Source organism: Eubalaena glacialis, chromosome 2 (assembly GCF_028564815.1).
Source record: "Eubalaena glacialis isolate mEubGla1 chromosome 2, mEubGla1.1.hap2.+ XY, whole genome shotgun sequence".
Classification (NCBI taxonomy): Eukaryota; Metazoa; Chordata; class Mammalia; order Artiodactyla; family Balaenidae; genus Eubalaena; species Eubalaena glacialis.
The window spans coordinates 151803305-151821022 of NC_083717.1; the positions used below are offsets into that span (position 1 = coordinate 151803305).

Consider the following 17718-nt stretch of genomic DNA (forward strand, 5'->3'; position numbering starts at 1 on the left):
TGAATTATCATTCTTAAAAGTTTGCACTGTTAAAGAGGAAGCAAGGACCACACTGTAATGGATACCACCTCATCCTAAGGGAGTACTGTGATCCCAAACCAACACTCAGTAGGCAAGCAAGTGCACCAAGAGTGCCTGATAACAATTCATTAACATTTTATCCCATGAGATGGGAGCAGTATAAAGAAACCTCAACAATTACTATTGCACTAGATTTTTTTAAAAAACTGAAAACTGAAAGGAAATAAAGATATTAAAGCCTGTATAAACTATTCATTATTTAACTAAATGTTTACCTGATTGCTTTTCTGGAGCTCTTGTACCTTCTTGGCAAATTCCTTAGCTTCTTTCTGACACTGTTGCTCTAGTTTCTCTACTTTCCTTTGAATCCTTTCATCCATTATCTGGAGTTCTTGAATATGATTTACAAATTCTTCTAATAATCTAACAAAGGAAAATTAGAATATGTATCAATCCCTCTATAACTGATCACTAGGAAGTGACCAGTTCACTTATAATTGTAAACAAAGTATTAGTGAGCATTCCTTGAGGTAAGGATGAACATGTTAATTTTCTCTTCAGCATCCTGTTAGGGATTATCTCTGACATAAATGAAAACCTCATAGGGAATCTCCATTAACCCCCCGAATTGAAACCAATTTTATAGAAATAGTTAAAAAGGTAAATCATACTATATAAAAATAATACTGTGCATTCCAGGGTATGGTGAATTTTTGTTCCCCCAATTTACACCGATACTTAAAACAACATATTCAACATGTTTTATTTTAGAGGTATAGCCAGCCATTTCTAATTTATTACTAATTGGAGAAAATATTAAATTCTCATAATGCAATAAAATCCCTTCCCCCATATCACTTAAAGTCCTTCTCTAAAATAAAAGAAACATAAAAGGAAAAAAATAAATCTCAAACTTCTAATGCTTCTTCCTTTTATTGGCCAGTTGTTAACTCCCTTTACATGAATGTTGAAAGGAATTCCAACAGTCACCTCTATTCCAGACACAAATTTGTACTAGATTGGGTCTATGAAAAAGAAATTTTTACTTCACCTTTTAGGATCAAAAGCTTCAGGTCCCCCTCTAGAGCCTCCTCCTGGGGTTCTCCATACAAGACGTTCAATATACTCATCTGCCACAAAAGGCTCCTAGTTTACAAAATAAATGTTCTTTTAAAAAGTTTCACAGGCCATGACTTAATACTACTTACAAAAATGAAACAGTTTATACCATGTGAGAACTTAAAATTAAATTACTAATTAAACACATCTGTATTATTAAAATGTACAGGCTTTTTCAATTTAAAAAAATCTTCAACAAACAAATTACTTAATGAAAATCAGTATATTAAAATATTAAAGAGTATTATGAGCAGGAACATACCAAAGGAAAAATGAGCAAGGGACACAAACAATTTATAGAAGAAATACAAATGGCCAAGAAACATGAAACATATACAGCTTCACTAGTAATCAAATAAGGTCTAGTTATCACTTTTTTTGTTCTTCTTTTTGCCTCACAAACTGACAAAGTTTTTCTTTTTCCTTAATTATAATATGCATACAGGAGAGGGTAAGCTGAAATTCACTCTCATTATTGTTAGAAATGTTAAAAGGTACAGTATTTTTGGAGGACAGCAGGTAACATTTTGGTAACATCAAAGTACTACAAATGCTCATACCCTTTAACCCAGTAATTCTACTTACAAAATTCTAAGGGAAAAAGCAGATATGAACACAAAATTTTTGTATTATATATAACACTGAAAAATTATTACACAAATATTCAACAAAATCATTATTGAAAAATTATAGTAAACTTACAGGATAAAACAATTATGTTCCTATTAAAATCATGTTGTAAAACAATTTAATGAAATGAGAAAAAAATGCTCATGTATAATATCTGATATTAAAAAAGCAGGACAGGACTTCCCTGGTGGCACCGTGGTTAAGAATCCGCCTGCCAATGCAGGGGACACAGGTTTGAGCCCTGGTCCGGGAAGATCCCACATGCCGCAGAACAACTAAGCCCGTGCGCCACAACTACTGAGCCTGCGCTCTAGAGCCCGCACGCCTAGAGTCCGTGATCCGCAATAAGAGAAGCCACCACAATGAGAAGCCGGCGCACCACAACGAAGAGTAGCCCCCGCTCACCACAACTAGAGAAAGCCCACACGCACCAACAAAGACCCAACACAGCCAAAAATTATAAATAAATAAATATTTTAAAAATGAAAAAAATGAAAAAGCAGGGTAAAATTTTCTAAACATTCCCAGAAAAAAAAGAATTATAAAAAAAGAATATCAGGGCTTCCCTGGTGGCACAGTGGTTGAGAATCTGCCTGCCAATGCGGGGGACACGGGTTCGAGCCCTGGTCTGGGAGGATCCCACATGCCGCGGAGCGACTAGGCCCGTGAGCCACAATTGCTGAGCCTGCGCATCTGGAGCCTGTGCTCCGCAACAAGAGAGGCCGCGATAGTGAGAGGCCTGCGCACCGCGATGAAGAGTGGCCCCCACTTGCTGCAACTAGAGAAAGCCCTCGCACAGAAACGAAGACCCAACACAGCCATAAATAAAATAAAATTAAAAAAACAAAAAAAAACAAAAAAACAAAAACTTTAAAAAAAAAAAAAAAGAATATCAGAGTAGAAGGCCCAATCAAGAAGATAAACATTCAAATGTTCACCATTGGCTGATAATGCATTTTTTAGACTAATACACACTAATTTACATATTTTCCATATTACCCTCTTTCGTACAAATAGATATCATATATTGCCTCCCACTTAGCATGTAACTTAAACTGATAGCATTTACTGGCGATTCCAGTTTGAATTCTTCTTATCCTCACCATCTAAACCTTAGGCACAAGGAGCTATTCGTAGTTTCCCAAAGTTACTATTAAGTTTTATACAGCAGTGAAAACAGAGTGATTTAAATCTCAGCTCTGCTCAACACTGCTAGTCATCAGGGAAATGAAAATCAAAACCACAATGAGCTGTCATCTCACACCTGTCAGAATGGCTATCATCAAAAAGAACACAAATAACAAATGTTGGCCAGGATGCGGAGAAAAGGGAACCCTCCTACACTGTTGGTGGGAATGTAAATTGGTGCAGCCACTGTGGAAAACAGTATGGAGGTCTCTCAAAAAACTAAAAATAGAACTACCATATGTGGAGCAATTCCACACCTGCGTATATATCTGAAAAAAACCAAAAACACTGATTTGTAAAGATACATGCACCCCAGACTTCCCTGGTGGCGCAGTGGTTAAGAATCCACCTGCCAATGCAGGGGACACGGGTTCAAGCCCTGGTTCAGGAAGATCCCACATGCTGCGGAGCAACTAAGCCCATGCGCCACAACTACTGAAACCTGCGCACTTAGAGCCCGTGCTCCGCAACAAGAGAAGCCACCGCAATGAGAAGTCCGCACACCGCAATGAAGAGTAGCCCCTGCTTGCCACAGCTAGAGAAAACCCACATGTAGCAATGAAGACCCAACGCAGCCATAAATAAATAGATAGATAGACAAACATGTAAATTAAAAAAAAAAGATACATGTACCCCAATGTTCACAGCAGCATTATTTATAATTGCCAAGATATGGAAGCAACCTAAGTGTCCATCAACCAATGAATGGATAAAGAAGGTGTAGTATATAAATACAATGGAACACTACTCAGCCATAAAAAAGAATGAAATTTTGCCATTTGCAGCAACATGGATGGACTTGGAGGGCATTATGCTAAGTGAAATAAGTCAGACAGAGAAAGACACATACTGTATGAAATCACTTATATGTGGAATCTAAAAAATACAAGCTAATGACTACTACAAAAAAGAAGCAGACTCAGAGATATAGAGAACAAACTAGTGGTTACCAGTGGGGTGGAAGGGGGGCAATATAAGGGTGGGGGAGTGGGAGGCAGAAACTACTGGGTGTAAGATAGGCTACAAGGATGTATTGTACAATGCAGGAAATATATCCAATATTTTGTAATAACTGTAAAAAAATTAAAAATTCAGATTTATCCAGGTGCTGACATGTTCGAAGATTAAATCCTAACGATGAGTTAGCTATCCTGCAAAGTAAAAATTCTGGCCCTCTAATATACAATTAACTCATTTAGCGAACATATCATTTATGTAATCATACCTGTAGTCCACCTCACTTCTCTTGAGACAAACAGTTGACATGTCTAACAAGTCTTAATTTACATATATAAATTGAGAAGCAATGACTCAAAGAAATTTATGTTTAGAGCTACTTAGAACTTTAGAAAGTCTGATAAGCACATGAAATACTTCTAAATTATGATAAGATGGTGATGACAGTTGATTTTTTAAAGTGTCTACTATGTACCAGATATGTGCCTAGCATTTTACAAACTTAATCTCATTTAATATGTACTTAACAAGCCCATGAGGTAGGTTCTATTAATGTTGATTCATTTTATACCTGGGAAATTATGTGATACAAAAAGGCTATTTAATCCAAGATCACATATGCTTATCTCATTTCAAAAGTTCAAGCCTTCACTTCTGGTAAAATAGTTTTTTTCTTTAAAAGAGGTTAAATTTATTTAGGAAATAGCAGCTCTTCAAAAGTCCACAGTACTAAGGGTAAGCTGGGACAAAGTGAGAGAGTGGCATCGACATATATACACTACCAAACGTAAAATAGATAGCTAGGGGGAAGCAGCCGCATAGCACAGGGAGATTAGCTTGGTGCTTTGTGACCACCTAGAGGGGTGGGATAGGGAGGGTGGGAGGGAGGGAAACGTAAAAGGGAAGAGATATGGGGATATATGTATATGTATAGCTGATTTACTCTGTTATAAAGCAGAAACTAACACACCATTGTAAAGCAATTATACTCCAATAAAGATGTTAAAAAAAAAAAAAGTCCACAGTACTTTCATTAAATTATATAGTAATCGTGCTCCTTTTCCCTGTCATTTTTTACGCATAGATACTTGTGTAAATACAGTACTTAATAATCTTAGTTCTCATGTGTGGTTTTTTGTTGTTGTTTTTTTTTTTTGGCCACACCATGTGGCATGCGGGATCTTAGTTCCCGACCAGGGATCGAACCCATGCCCCCTGAGGTGAAGCACAGAGTCTTAACCACTGGACCGCCAGGGAAGTCCCAGTTCTCATGTGTTATTAATTTCATTTATTAGTTATTGAGAGTAGTTTCAGTTTTCAATTCAACATGTTACACTGTTCATTAATCTCAACAAACCAGTTTTATTAAATTATATGTCAAAAAACTTACAAATCAACAAGTATTATTGACAGTGAAAAAAAAGCAAGCATTTTTTCATATGAAACATTTTCAATTTTCTCAAAATACAGTATTCCCTCATTCAACAAATATTAATTGAGAGCCTACTACATGCTACTCACTATTCTAAATATTCTGAAGGGCAGGAGAAAAATCTCTGCTCCACTGGATTTCAGGGAGGAGAGTAACAGACAAATGAGCAGATATATGAAAACGTAATAAGAACTATGAAGAAAGCTAAACAGGATACAGACGGATGGATAAGAGTGGAATTATTTTTGGTAGAAGTGATCAGGCAATGCCTCTCTAAGAAAGTAAATTTTGGGCTTCCCTGGTGGCACAGTGGTTAAGAATCCGCCTGCCAGTGCAAGGGACATGGGTTCGAGCCCTGGTCCGGGAAGACCCCACATGCCGCGGAGCAACTAAGCCCGTGTGCCACAACTACTGAGCCTGTGCTCTAGAGCCCGTGAGCCACAACTACTGAAGCCTGTGTGCCACAACTACTGAAGCGCACGCGCCTAGAGCCCGTGCTCCACAAGAGAAGCCACTGCAATGAGAAGCCCACGCACCACAACAAAGAGTAGCCCCCGCTCGCCGCAACTAGAGAAAGCTCGCATGTAGCAACGAAGACCCAAAGCAGCCACAAATAAATAAATAAATAAATATTTTTAAAAAAAAGTAAATTCTGAACAAAGAACTAAATGCAGCTAAGGAATAAGTCATCTGGGGAAGGAATGCTCCAAGTACAGGGAACAAACTTAGTATGCAAGTAATGACAAGAGGCCAGTGTGACTAGAGCACAGTGAGTGAAGCGGAGAATAGTTGTAGATGAGACCAAGAGAGGTAGTGAGAATCCACAGCTTGTACTAAGGTCTTGAAGGATGTACTATAACATATTCCCCATTATCGACTGAAGAAAAGGCCAGGTTCCCGGGAGGAAGGACTCTGCAATATGCTGGCAAATATATGCAGTAATGAATCTACTATTCCTTCCCCCAAAACCAGTTACAATTTACTTGAGTAACTATATACTAGGGAAAGGGAATACTCAAACTTTTTGAAGTCTGTTGTATACAGGGTCCTAGCTGACATTCTTGATTGACTCAAAGCACCATGGACTCAAGAGACATATGGAAGGAGGACATATGGGAGCCAAGTAATAAACACATTCCTAGCCAAAGTCAAGCTCACCATCGGTCCAATGGGCCATTAGCCCAACTAGTGGCCATTTCCCCAGTTTGCAAAACTTTAATAGGAACAGACACACCTGATGGCCAATGCAACTTCCACATTGAGTCCTTGGTTTATAGAGTAGGAACTATTATGGTGGGGAAGTCCAAGTAAAAGTCTCTGAAATTACCCCTCCCTACTCAATGTAGTAACCAAGTGGAATGGCAAACATTAGTGCCACTCTTAAAGCTCTAAAGCAAGGATCAGCAAATTTTTTCATAAAGGACTAGATAGTATTTTAGGCTTGAGAGCCAGAGTCTTTGTTAAAACCATTCAACTCTGCCTATGTAATACAAATGTAACCATAGGCAACACATAAACAAATGGTCTAGCTATGTATCAATAAAACTTTAAAAACAGGCAGGTATCCCATGGGCTGTAAATTTGCCAACCCCCATCTAAAGGATGCAGGGGTAATGTTACCTATCATTTTCTCATTTAATTCATCAGTCTGGGTTTTGCAGAAACCACACAAATCCTGGAGGACAACTACCTCAATAATCAACCAAAAAGTAGCCCCAGTTACATCTGCCGTGCCACATGCAGTGGCAACCACCCAGCCTCATGCTATATGGTCAATGATTTAGCTGATACATTCTTTTCTATCCCTACTAGCAAAGAGGATCAGACAGTTCATGGTCACATAGAACTGACAACAGTGTACATTTACAGTTTTGCTTCAAGGCTGTGTGAACTCTCCTACCCTCTATTATAACATGATCTGTACTGTATGGACATTCTGCAGAACATCTTACTGATTCCTCATATGAACTGACATCATGCTAATTGGGCCAAATGAGCAAGAACTGGCTAGCACACTGGAGAAGCTTGGTAAGACACACGTGCTCCAGAGACTGAGACGTATACTCTATAAAGATTCACAGGCACAGTGTATCAATAAAATTTTTAAGGTAGACAGGGGAGGCTGGGACATTGCATCCAAAGTAAAGGACAAACTATGGTACCTTGCACCTCCACCACAAGGAAGGACACATAACACCTGGTAGGCCTTTTCAGCTTCTGGAGCCAACGTATTCCACACCCACTCTGGCACATATTTCAGGTAACACAAAAACAGAAAAGGGATCTGTAGAAGAGGGGGCCATACAACCTAGCAGACCCAATAGTATTAAAGAAATCAGCATTTACTAAAGTATTAAAGTAATCAGTGCCAAGAAACAATGTCATGTGAAGTTATAGCAAGCTCCAGTGGGATAATCACAACACAGATCCCTAGATTGTGAAGCAAGATCATGCCATTTGCAGCAGAATTACACATCTTTTGAGGAACAACTCCTAGTACGCTTCTGGACCCTGGCAGAGAAGGTACACCTGACCACAGGACACGAAGTGACCGTGCATCCAGAATTATAACATGAGGTGTGTTCTAACAGACTCCCCAAGTGGACCTAGGAACTATCCATCATAAGACGGACGCAGTAAATCCAGGATCAAACATGAACAGAACCACAAAGCAAACTGCATAAGCAGGTAGCCCAAACTCCCATGTCTTCCACTACTATTGCACTAGCATCCTTCCCTCAGTTCACATGTATGGCCTTATGGGAATCTCTTACAACCAGATGACAGAGAAGGAAATAGCATGAGCTTGGTTTATGAAGAGTTGGCTAAGCATGTGGGTGCCAAATGAAAATGGACAGCAGCTGCAATTACAACCTCCCTCAACCGTGGCCTTGAAACTCAGTGGCAAGAAAAAAAAAATCCTCCCAAAAGGCAAAGCTTTGGGAAATACACCTGGTCATCCTCTTGGATGGACAGAAAACTGACCTGCAGTTAGAATATATATGGACTCACAGACAATGGCAAAGGGCCTGGCTATCAGAGGAAAAAGACTGGAAGAAAGAGAACAGGAAAGTCTGGGGTACAGGCATGTGAATGGATACATGAGACTGGGCATGAAGTATGAAGATCTTAGTACCACATGTTAATATCCACAAGAAGACATCAACCAAGTAGACAAGATGACTCTGCCAGCTGACACCAGCCAGCCTCTGCCCAGCATTAGCATATTGTGCACATGAACAGAGAGAACACAGTACAGAGATATGGCCCCAACAGCATGAGGTCCTACTTAGCAAGGCTGATCCATCTAGTGTCAAAGCCAAAGATCTAGCTTAAGAGTGACAGAGACCAACTCTGAGCCCCTAAAACAGCCTCATCCTTCAAGTAGGCTAATCAGCCATGTGGTAGCAAGTTGACTACACTGGGCTCTTTCCACGCTGGAAGAGTAATTCATTCTAACAGGAATAGAAACATTCCAAATTGAGTTTGCCTATCCTCAGAGGAAGTGTTTGTTCTCCTGGCACAGGATCTCATATATCAGACCATGGGACCCATTTAACAGCAAAGGGGGTGACCATGGGATCAACTGGTCATATCATAAACCATACCACCCAGAAGCTGCCAGTCTGATAGAGCACTGAAAGAGCCTCCCGAAGGTATAATTGAACTACCAGTTCAGAGACAATACTCTATAAAGATGGAGCACTATCCGCCAAGATGCAGTATACATTCTGAATTTAAAACCTTTATATGATGCTGTGTCCCCAACAGGAAAAACACATGAGCCTGGGAACAAGGAATAAAATCAGAAGTGGCCCTGCTCATCATGACTCCCAATTTGTTCTTGCTATTCCTGCAATTCTAAGGTCTACAGGGTTAGAGGTCTTAATCTCCAAAGGGGGAATACTTTTGTATGGGAACATAATAAGAGTTCCAATAAACTATAACTGCAAGTGCTGCCTGGGCATTTGGCTGCTTTTATCCAGGGAATAAAAAACAAGAAGAGGAGTGACCATCTTTGGCAGGGCAACTGACATCATCAGAGGGAGGCAGGGTGGCTACTATACAGAGGGGGCAGGGAACAATATGTTTGACACACAGATCTCCTTGTAAGGATCTTGTGATACTCCCTTGACCAATTCTGAAAGTACACGGACAAGTGTGCAACCCGGCCTAAGAAGAGTATGGTAACCGGTTAAGCCACCAAAAGCAGCAGACATACTAGCTGAAGGTGAGGGGGAGTTAGAACAGAGAGTAAAAAATGGAAAGTGATATCAGTTGCAACCTGAGACCACATGCAACAGCAGGGGCCATAGTTCATCCCACTAACCACCTTCTAATTTTCCTCCAGGATAAGAACCCCAACTGGAGTCTAGAGGAGTTACCCCCCAAATGTATGTGAAGACATGGAGTCTAGTGGCACAGGGGTGGTCTGCGGTGGACACGTGTCATCCAGATCTCCCTTCAAGAAGGGTCTTGCTCTAGCTGCTAGCAGTGCTGTCAGCACAGAACCTTCACCTGGCAGTATTTTCAGGGATCCTCTCAGCTGCAGAGAGCCACTTCACTCAATGTCACACTTTTCTCAATGTGGTCTATATCCAATGACTAAATAAGACAGGGATATAAAGGCCTGACCACTTTGGTAAAAAGCAGGACAACTCTGATAGGTAATTTTAGTTCCAGATCTTCCCATAGGGATCATCACCACTGTCACTGGGCCAGCATTGTACTGCTACTTCTCCTAAGGCCCAATCTTGCTTCTTTACCCTGTCCTTTCACATGTATTTATCCCAAGGGTACTTTCTAATAAATATTCTGCACACTAAACTCTGTCTCAAAGTCTGCTTCTCTGAGAAAACCTGCAACACTGTACTAGTCTAGTCAAGAGATGCTAATGACTCAGATGAAAGTGGCAGTAGAGGAGGTACTGTGATGTGGCCCGGTTCATGACATTTTTAAAGACTGTACTCATACAAAGTGCTGATGAATTGGATGTGGGGAGAAATTTTAAAAGGGAATCATGATTACTCATAGAGGTCTGCAGCCTGAACAACTGTATGAATGGTAACTGGTGCCAGTTAGTGAGACTGGGGAAAGAGATGGAAAAGGGAGTAGGGATGTAAGAGTTCTATTCTGCATATGATATGTTGAAGATGCCAATTAGATACACAAGTGAATATGCAGAGCACAGAGTCAGAAAAATAAGTTTGTATTACAGGGAAGAAACTGGTGCTAGACATAATCTTAGAGTTATTTAAAACCTCAGAACAGGATGAGATCATCTAGGAAGAAGAAGGGCATGGCAACATGTGGAGATAGAAGGAGGAAAGGGATCCAACAAAAGACAAAGTAAGGGGGACCAGTAAAGGAGGAGGAAAACTTAGGAGACAACAGCATCCTGGAAGCAAAGTTCAGGTTTCATCTTCAGAAGCAATCAAATTATCAACAAGAGTTTAAGATAAATCAGCTACTCATTCCAATGGAATGGAAGTTCCAAAAAAGCAAAAAACAAAACAAAATCTTTGCTGCTTATAAAACCAAATAAATCCCAATAATTTACTTTCTAATACTTAGCATTGCTGCAAAGGCATTTACAATGAGAAAAAGATAGTCAAATTAACAAATTCTCCAAGACCTCCAAATGACCAAGTCCTCCTAAGAGGATTCTCAAAGATACCTGTAAACAATTACCCCGAAAATCTTTTAGAATTTTGTGAACCTGACAAAGGTATATCTTTTTTTTTTTTTTTAAAGGAAATCCCTGTGAGAGTGCTTTTTCTTTTTTCTTTTTTTTTTAAATTTATTTATTTATTTTTGGCTGTGTTGGGTCTTCGTTTCTGTGCAAGGGCTTTCTCTAGTTGCGGCGAGCGGGGGCCACTCTTCTTCGCGGTGCGCGGGCCTCTCACTGTCGCGGCCTCTCTTGTTGCTGAGCACAGGCTCCAGACACGCAGGCTGAGTAGTTGTGGCTCACGGGCCCAGTTGCTCCGCGGCATGTGGGATCCTCCCAGACCAGGGCTCGAACCCGTGTCCCCTGCATTGGCAAGTGGATTCTCAACCGCTGCACCACCAGGGAAGCCCACAAAGGTATATCTTAATCTCTATTTTTCTGTAGTAATTAAAAGCAAACGGCCAAAACAAAAACAAAAATCTAAGTATGTACTACAAAGATACTATCATATTAAATTCAACTTTACATAATCGATTACGGTGTTGATCTATTAAACTGATTTCCTATTCTTTACAAATGCTACCAATTGTAATAAAAACCTGGGGTTTGTGGTCATTTCTATTAAAAATTAAGACCTCAAGCCCTTGGACAGGAACATAAATCCCTAATTTAACACTGTTTCCTTGAGAAAATCCAACCAAACGTTTATATTTTCTTATAGTAGCTTTCCCAAAAATAGATCCAATAAAATGTTACAGCCACCCACAAACTCAAAGAACCTATAATATTTTCGCTTGCTTGGATTAAAAAATAAGGCTCAGAGGATTTCAGAGAGAAGTATTTCTGCGTCCTATTAAACCAACTAACAGGTGGGTTCAAGTACTTCCTATATACGGTGCTTTTCTTAAATTCATTGTGCAGACCACTGCCAAACTAATCTTTAAAACACTATTCCCTTTTAGTCAGAAACTTCCCTATGCAATTCCTAAACTATGAAGTTTACACTTTTTTTTTTTTTTAATAAATATTTATTTATTTATGGCTGTGTTGGGTCCTCGTCTCTGCGCGAGGGCTTTCCCCAGCTGCGGCAAGTGGGGGCCACTCTTCATCGCGGTGCGCAGGTCCTCTCATTATCGCGGCCTCTTTTGTTACGGAGCACAGGCTCCAGACGCGCAGGCTCAGTAATTGTGGCTCACGGGCCTAGTCGCTCCGCGGCATGTGGGATCCTCCCAGACCAGGGCTCGAACCTGCGTCCCCTGCATTAGCAGGCAGACTCTCAACCACTGCGCCACCAGGGAAGCCCAAGTTTACACTCTTAAGTCTGCCCTTTGAAGTTCTTATATTACACTACCTAACCAAATTTCTTTGCACCCCAAAATGAACAGGTACACTACCAGCAGCCTCCTCTTGTCTTCTTTTCAAACCCATGCTACTTCTGCTTCCTTACCTGTGACCAGGTAACTCAACCCACAAGGATACTTATGGGGAAAGGGTTCTTTCCCTAGATGATCTCCACTGATTTCTTCACTCTTAACCCCTATGAGGCTTAAAAATTCAAATGTCAACACAAAACAATATAATTACTGCCATTTTGTCATTTATTGTTTTATAGTAACATTTGTAAGTTTTTCTCTTCTGCACACTTAAATTGAAAGCAAAGGCAGGATGTGTCATACACTTCTCTTGCTTTCCAGCTGTGGTCAACAGAACAATGCTGAGCACACCATAGATGCACAATAAATCAAACCACTTGTTATCGGGGCCATGGCCAAATTCCCTGCACAGGATCTTGAAAATCAAGACTTGCTTCATAGATCCAAAACCAAAAAGGCAGGACCACCACCCTCCACTCCAGAAATAAAAAATAGGCATTCTATGGTGTTACAAATCCAAGATTCTACCAGAAACCAAATATGAACTTTATGCAATTCTGGCACTGGAACTAAATGAATTTTATCACATTTGGCTCTCCTTTTTAACCACATGTGATTTGATTTTCATGAGACTACGTGTTTCATGGTGGATTTAAATGAATTACATTTACTGAATATTGATTCTTTTGAAAAGTACTACAAACGTTTCATTTCGTTTCAGACTAGCAAAATGGGATTCACCCTACCCATGGAAAGGTAGAAAAAAAGCACACACAAGACAACTAAGGGACTAAGTGATAAGCATACTAGGAGCATCTTCTGTTCCAGTGGTCTTCAACCGTGGTTCCTGACACAGACCTCCTAAAACTCTTGTAATTTCCTAAGTGACAAAGGTGATAGGAGTGGTTTACACACAACTCCTAAATCCCCTGGAATCTCCTGGGTAATAGGAGCATCTTTTGTCCTACTGAAGCAACTCTTGGTGGGCTCCTGTATGGGGACTGGTCACCAGAAAGATAAGCATGATTAGAAGCCTGGAACTTTCAGCCTCACCCCTTATACCCTGGGAAGGGAAAAAGGGCTAGAGATTGAGTTAATGATTACCCCTACATGATGAGACCGCCATAAAAATCCCTAAAGTGTGGGGTTCAGAGAGCTTCCAGGTTGCTGAACACATCAAGGTGCTGGAAGGGTGGCAGCACCCAAGAGAATGGAAGTGCTGCACTCCTTCCCCGTATCTTGTTTTATGTACCTCTTCCATCTGGTTGTTCCTGCGTTTTATCTTTTTATAATAAACCAGTAATCTAGTTAGTAAACTGTTTTCCTGAGTTCTGTGAGCCGTTCTAGCAAATTACTGAATCTCTAAGAGGGGGTCATGAGACCCTCCAATTTATAGCTGGTCAGTCAGAAACACAGGTGACAACCTGAACTGCAACTGGTATCTGAAGTGGGGGCATTTTTGTGGGACTGAGCCCTTAACTTGTGGGATCTGATGCTAACTCCATGTAGACAGTATCAGAATTAGAGTGAATTGTAGGACACCCAGTCAGTGTCTTGGAAAACTGAACTGAATTGTTATGGAAGAAAATCCCCACACATCTGGTGTCAGAAGTGAAGTAATATTGAGAGTAGTGGTAGAGTGTTGAGAGAAGAAAGAGTTCTTTTTTTTTTTCTTTGACTCCCCAACTAGATTTTTAACTCAAACCATCTTTTAACTCCAGTACCTGGAAGGATTTCTGGCCTAGGGTAGGTAAGGTAAGCTAAATGTTTACTGAATGAATACATTTTCTCATATACATGATACTGTAATTGGTGGCGAGGTTCCACAAACACTTGTTTAATAGCTAGTATGTCCAAAACAAGTAGCATTTCAGCACCCTGAAGGTAAAGGAGTGGTCATTACTTGTATATCTCATGTTCATTAAACATATTTAACTAGTTAATTGAACAAGAGAATAAGTCTTTTTCAATAAGTCTGTTTAAAGAGCTTTTGTTACTTAGTTTGTAAATCTAAGAGACATTATATGTTTTTACACAAATGTGTTCTTAGCTATTCAAATTCTAATCTGGAAGTCAAATAGTCATTGTCACCACAGTCAAATTACATGACCTCAAACACTATTATCAAGGCATCTACGTTTACAAGAAAGAAAAAAAAATCAAATTCCTAATCCTGGCATTTAGGACCTCTACAATTAAACCCCAATTACTTTACATGGCACTCCTCTTCTTCATGCATGCTATCTTTCAGCTAAAATGAACTCTTCCCTTGTCTCTGGGGTCTACAGTTACCTCCCTTTATATCTTGACTTTTATCGTCTTGTCTGCTTTTTATATATATATATAGTTATATATCTATCTTCTCTCCCCTTATTTAACAGTAAGGGCGAGTTCTATATATAATTCAACATTTTCCAAAGTATGTTCCATAGAATTCACAAAATGAACAGTAGAAAGTAAAACAGTCTGATGGTCAAAAAAGTTTGGGAAATGAACTTCTTAGAATATTTAACATACTAAGGTATACTGTAAATCTCTAATGAAACAAAGCATGCCCATACCCAAAACTTTCTTGGGCTCTGAACCATTTGGGTGTTTTGCAGCACATCTAATAGGATTAATATGTATACAGCACACCCTTTGAGACATGCAGCCTCATTAACCTAGTAGGTACTCAACAAATATTTGTTGAATGAATGGGTAACGGACCCTACTTAACAAAGAACTTTCCCATAAAGGTAGCTTGCCCAAGCAGAAGAATAGCCATTGTCTCCAGAAGAATGACAGGAGAGAAAAATAGCAAGTGAGAAGGGAGTACAATGTTCTCAGTAGTGCAGTGAAAAGAGAGGAATACTTATGACAACAGAGAAAAAATTTACTATCCCCGCCACTTTTTATATGCAGAGGACATAATCCAAACCACATAGGAATTCCTGAGGTGGTCATTTAGAAACACTGCAGACAGAACTTTTAAACCATTTCTGTCAACTGAGGAAATATCCTGTAGTTTGATTTTGTTGTATGAAGGTGTTTATGTTAAAAAGGAAGTCTCACAGGACCAATAAGAAGATTTTAAAAGAAACAGGATTAACACTTATGAAATTTCATGGATTCAAAACATAATTTTGTATTAGGCTAACTTCTTTTTCAATGTGAAAAAAAATTAAAACACAATTCAGTTTATTGGTGCATTAAAGCCAGGATGAAAAAACTAAATATCCTTTTCCACAGTTCTCCAGCTGTGACTAAGAAAGGGAAGCAAGAGAAAAAGCACTCCCTGACTTGTCCTACAACCTAGGTCCTAAGGCAAAAGCAACAGGAAATGGCGGTGACAAACGAAGTTTGGTTTTTGTTTTCTTTTTTTCCTTCTCCCTCTAAAGCAAAGAGACCAACTTTTCACTTAGGGATGAAAACTTATTCAAGAGTAGAATCCACTGTAGGGATGAAAAGATAAATACACTTCTTAAAAAAAAAAATACACTTCTTAATCATGACTATTAACCTTTAATTGTAACTATTAAGGTAATATGCTTTTTAAAAATTTTTATTTATTTATTTTTGGCTGCCTTGGGTCTTCGTTGCTACGCGCGGGCTTTCTCTAGCTGCGGCGAGCGGGGGCTACTCTTTGTTGCAGTGCACGGGCTTCTCATTGCGGTGGCTTCTCTTGTTGCGGAGCACAGGCTCTAGGCACACAGGCTTCAGCAGTTGCGGCGCGCAGGCTCAGTAGTTGTGGCTCGCGGGCTCTAGAGCGCAGGCTCAGTAGTTGTGGCGCACGGGCTTAGTTGCTCCGCTGCATGTGAGATCTTCCCGGACCAGGGCTCGAACCCTTGTCCCCTGCATTGGCAGGCAGATTTTCAACCACTGCACCACCAGGGAAGTCCCTAAGGTAATATGCTTTTAATTTTGATGAAACAACAAACTACATATGGTCAGGAAAGAGAAAGTCACATGAGTTACGATCCATAAGCATGTTCAAGGTCATTCTATGAACACTGTGGACACAGGACTAGTCTGTCTTCTATCATCACTGGTAAGTGACTATTTCCTGCTCTCATAACTGGAGTCACTGAGTTAACTTAAACCCTAATTTAGTTTAACTACTTTACTAAATGGCAAGACCCTAGAAAGCTAAATATACTACAGATATTTCTCTCTCTCCTCTCCTTCCCCCATGGTGGGGGCGGGGGGAACAGAAATCAAATATATTTTCAAGGAAGTATACGTGGACTCATGGGATCAAACATTTAAAGAAAAAAAAGACAACTGGGAATGTCAAGCAGGATTCATAAGCCCAAAGGTTAATGCCTTCTGAACTGTATGACAAAATAACAGTTTTCTATTAATAGCTGGCTGGTCCCATATTTCATTATATTAAAGACTTCAAGTTCATAAACTGTTTTCTACCTTTATAAAAATGTGAAAATAAAACAAGGAACTACAGGACTACTTAGTATCTTGCTCAGGAACACACAGTAAAAGCTTGTAGCAAAAGAATGTCTCCCTGCTCCCGTGTCAATCAATAAACAGATGGCACAATTTTGGAGTTAGAGAAATTAATGTAATAATATATCCCTACACTTAAATCTGAGGAAATGTAATTAATATTTCCCAATTCTTTCTTATAATTATATTCCTTCACTCATAAATTACTATTTTATTACAACTTATTATAAAAATGGCATATACTATTCCTCAATAAATGCATTATCTATCCAAAAGCTGACAGAAACCCAAAATATAGTTAGCTAACAAATGAAAAGTCCCCAGTTGTTATAGAAACTGTGGCTTTCAAATTTTAAGCCAAAAAAACAAACAAAAAAACCCACAAAACCTGCTGAATCTCATGCAGAAAAAAGGATCCAATTTTCACTTATGGAGAAATTATCTATTGTCAACTGCAGTCTTCTTAATTATTTCTTACACTTTTATTATTCAATATGAAACACAAGCACACATCAAAAAGGTTCTTCCTTCCCCTTCCTTCACATCTCAGTTTTCATTTCTATCACAAAAGAAGATCCCCTACAGGTTGTTAGGTGGTCTAATTAGAATTTTCCTATTCTATTATCTCAAGCATCACAGCTTCTCACACTGGATTTCCCTAAACTGAATTTTAAGTTTTAGAGACTGAAAATGGTCCAAGAAACACATTAGAATCTCATTGTCTCACGCGTTAAGGACTCTTTTTTTATTTTTTACATCTTTATTGGAGTATAATTGCTTTAGAATGGTGTGTTCGTTTCTGCTGTATAACAAAGTGAATCAGCTATATGTATACATATATCCCCATATCCCCTCCCTTTTGCGTCTCCCTCCCACCCTCCCTATCC

The 17718-nt window shown here is 39.5% G+C and overlaps 1 protein-coding gene across 2 annotated transcripts in view; it reads right to left on the reverse strand.

Annotated features, from left to right (window-relative positions):
• EXOC5 (exocyst complex component 5) overlaps nt 1-17718 on the reverse strand; it is a 57168-nt gene that overhangs the window by 38520 nt on the left and 930 nt on the right. For both annotated transcript variants that reach the window (XR_009699561.1, XM_061182600.1), the window contains exons 2-3: nt 1073-1167; nt 297-444 (exon numbers count right to left, since the gene is read on the reverse strand). Coding sequence is in view for 1 of the 2 variants with exons in the window: in XM_061182600.1 (XP_061038583.1) it covers nt 297-444; nt 1073-1167 (243 nt within the window). In the remaining variant the exon portion in view is untranslated. The remainder of the gene's footprint in view (nt 1-296; nt 445-1072; nt 1168-17718) is intronic.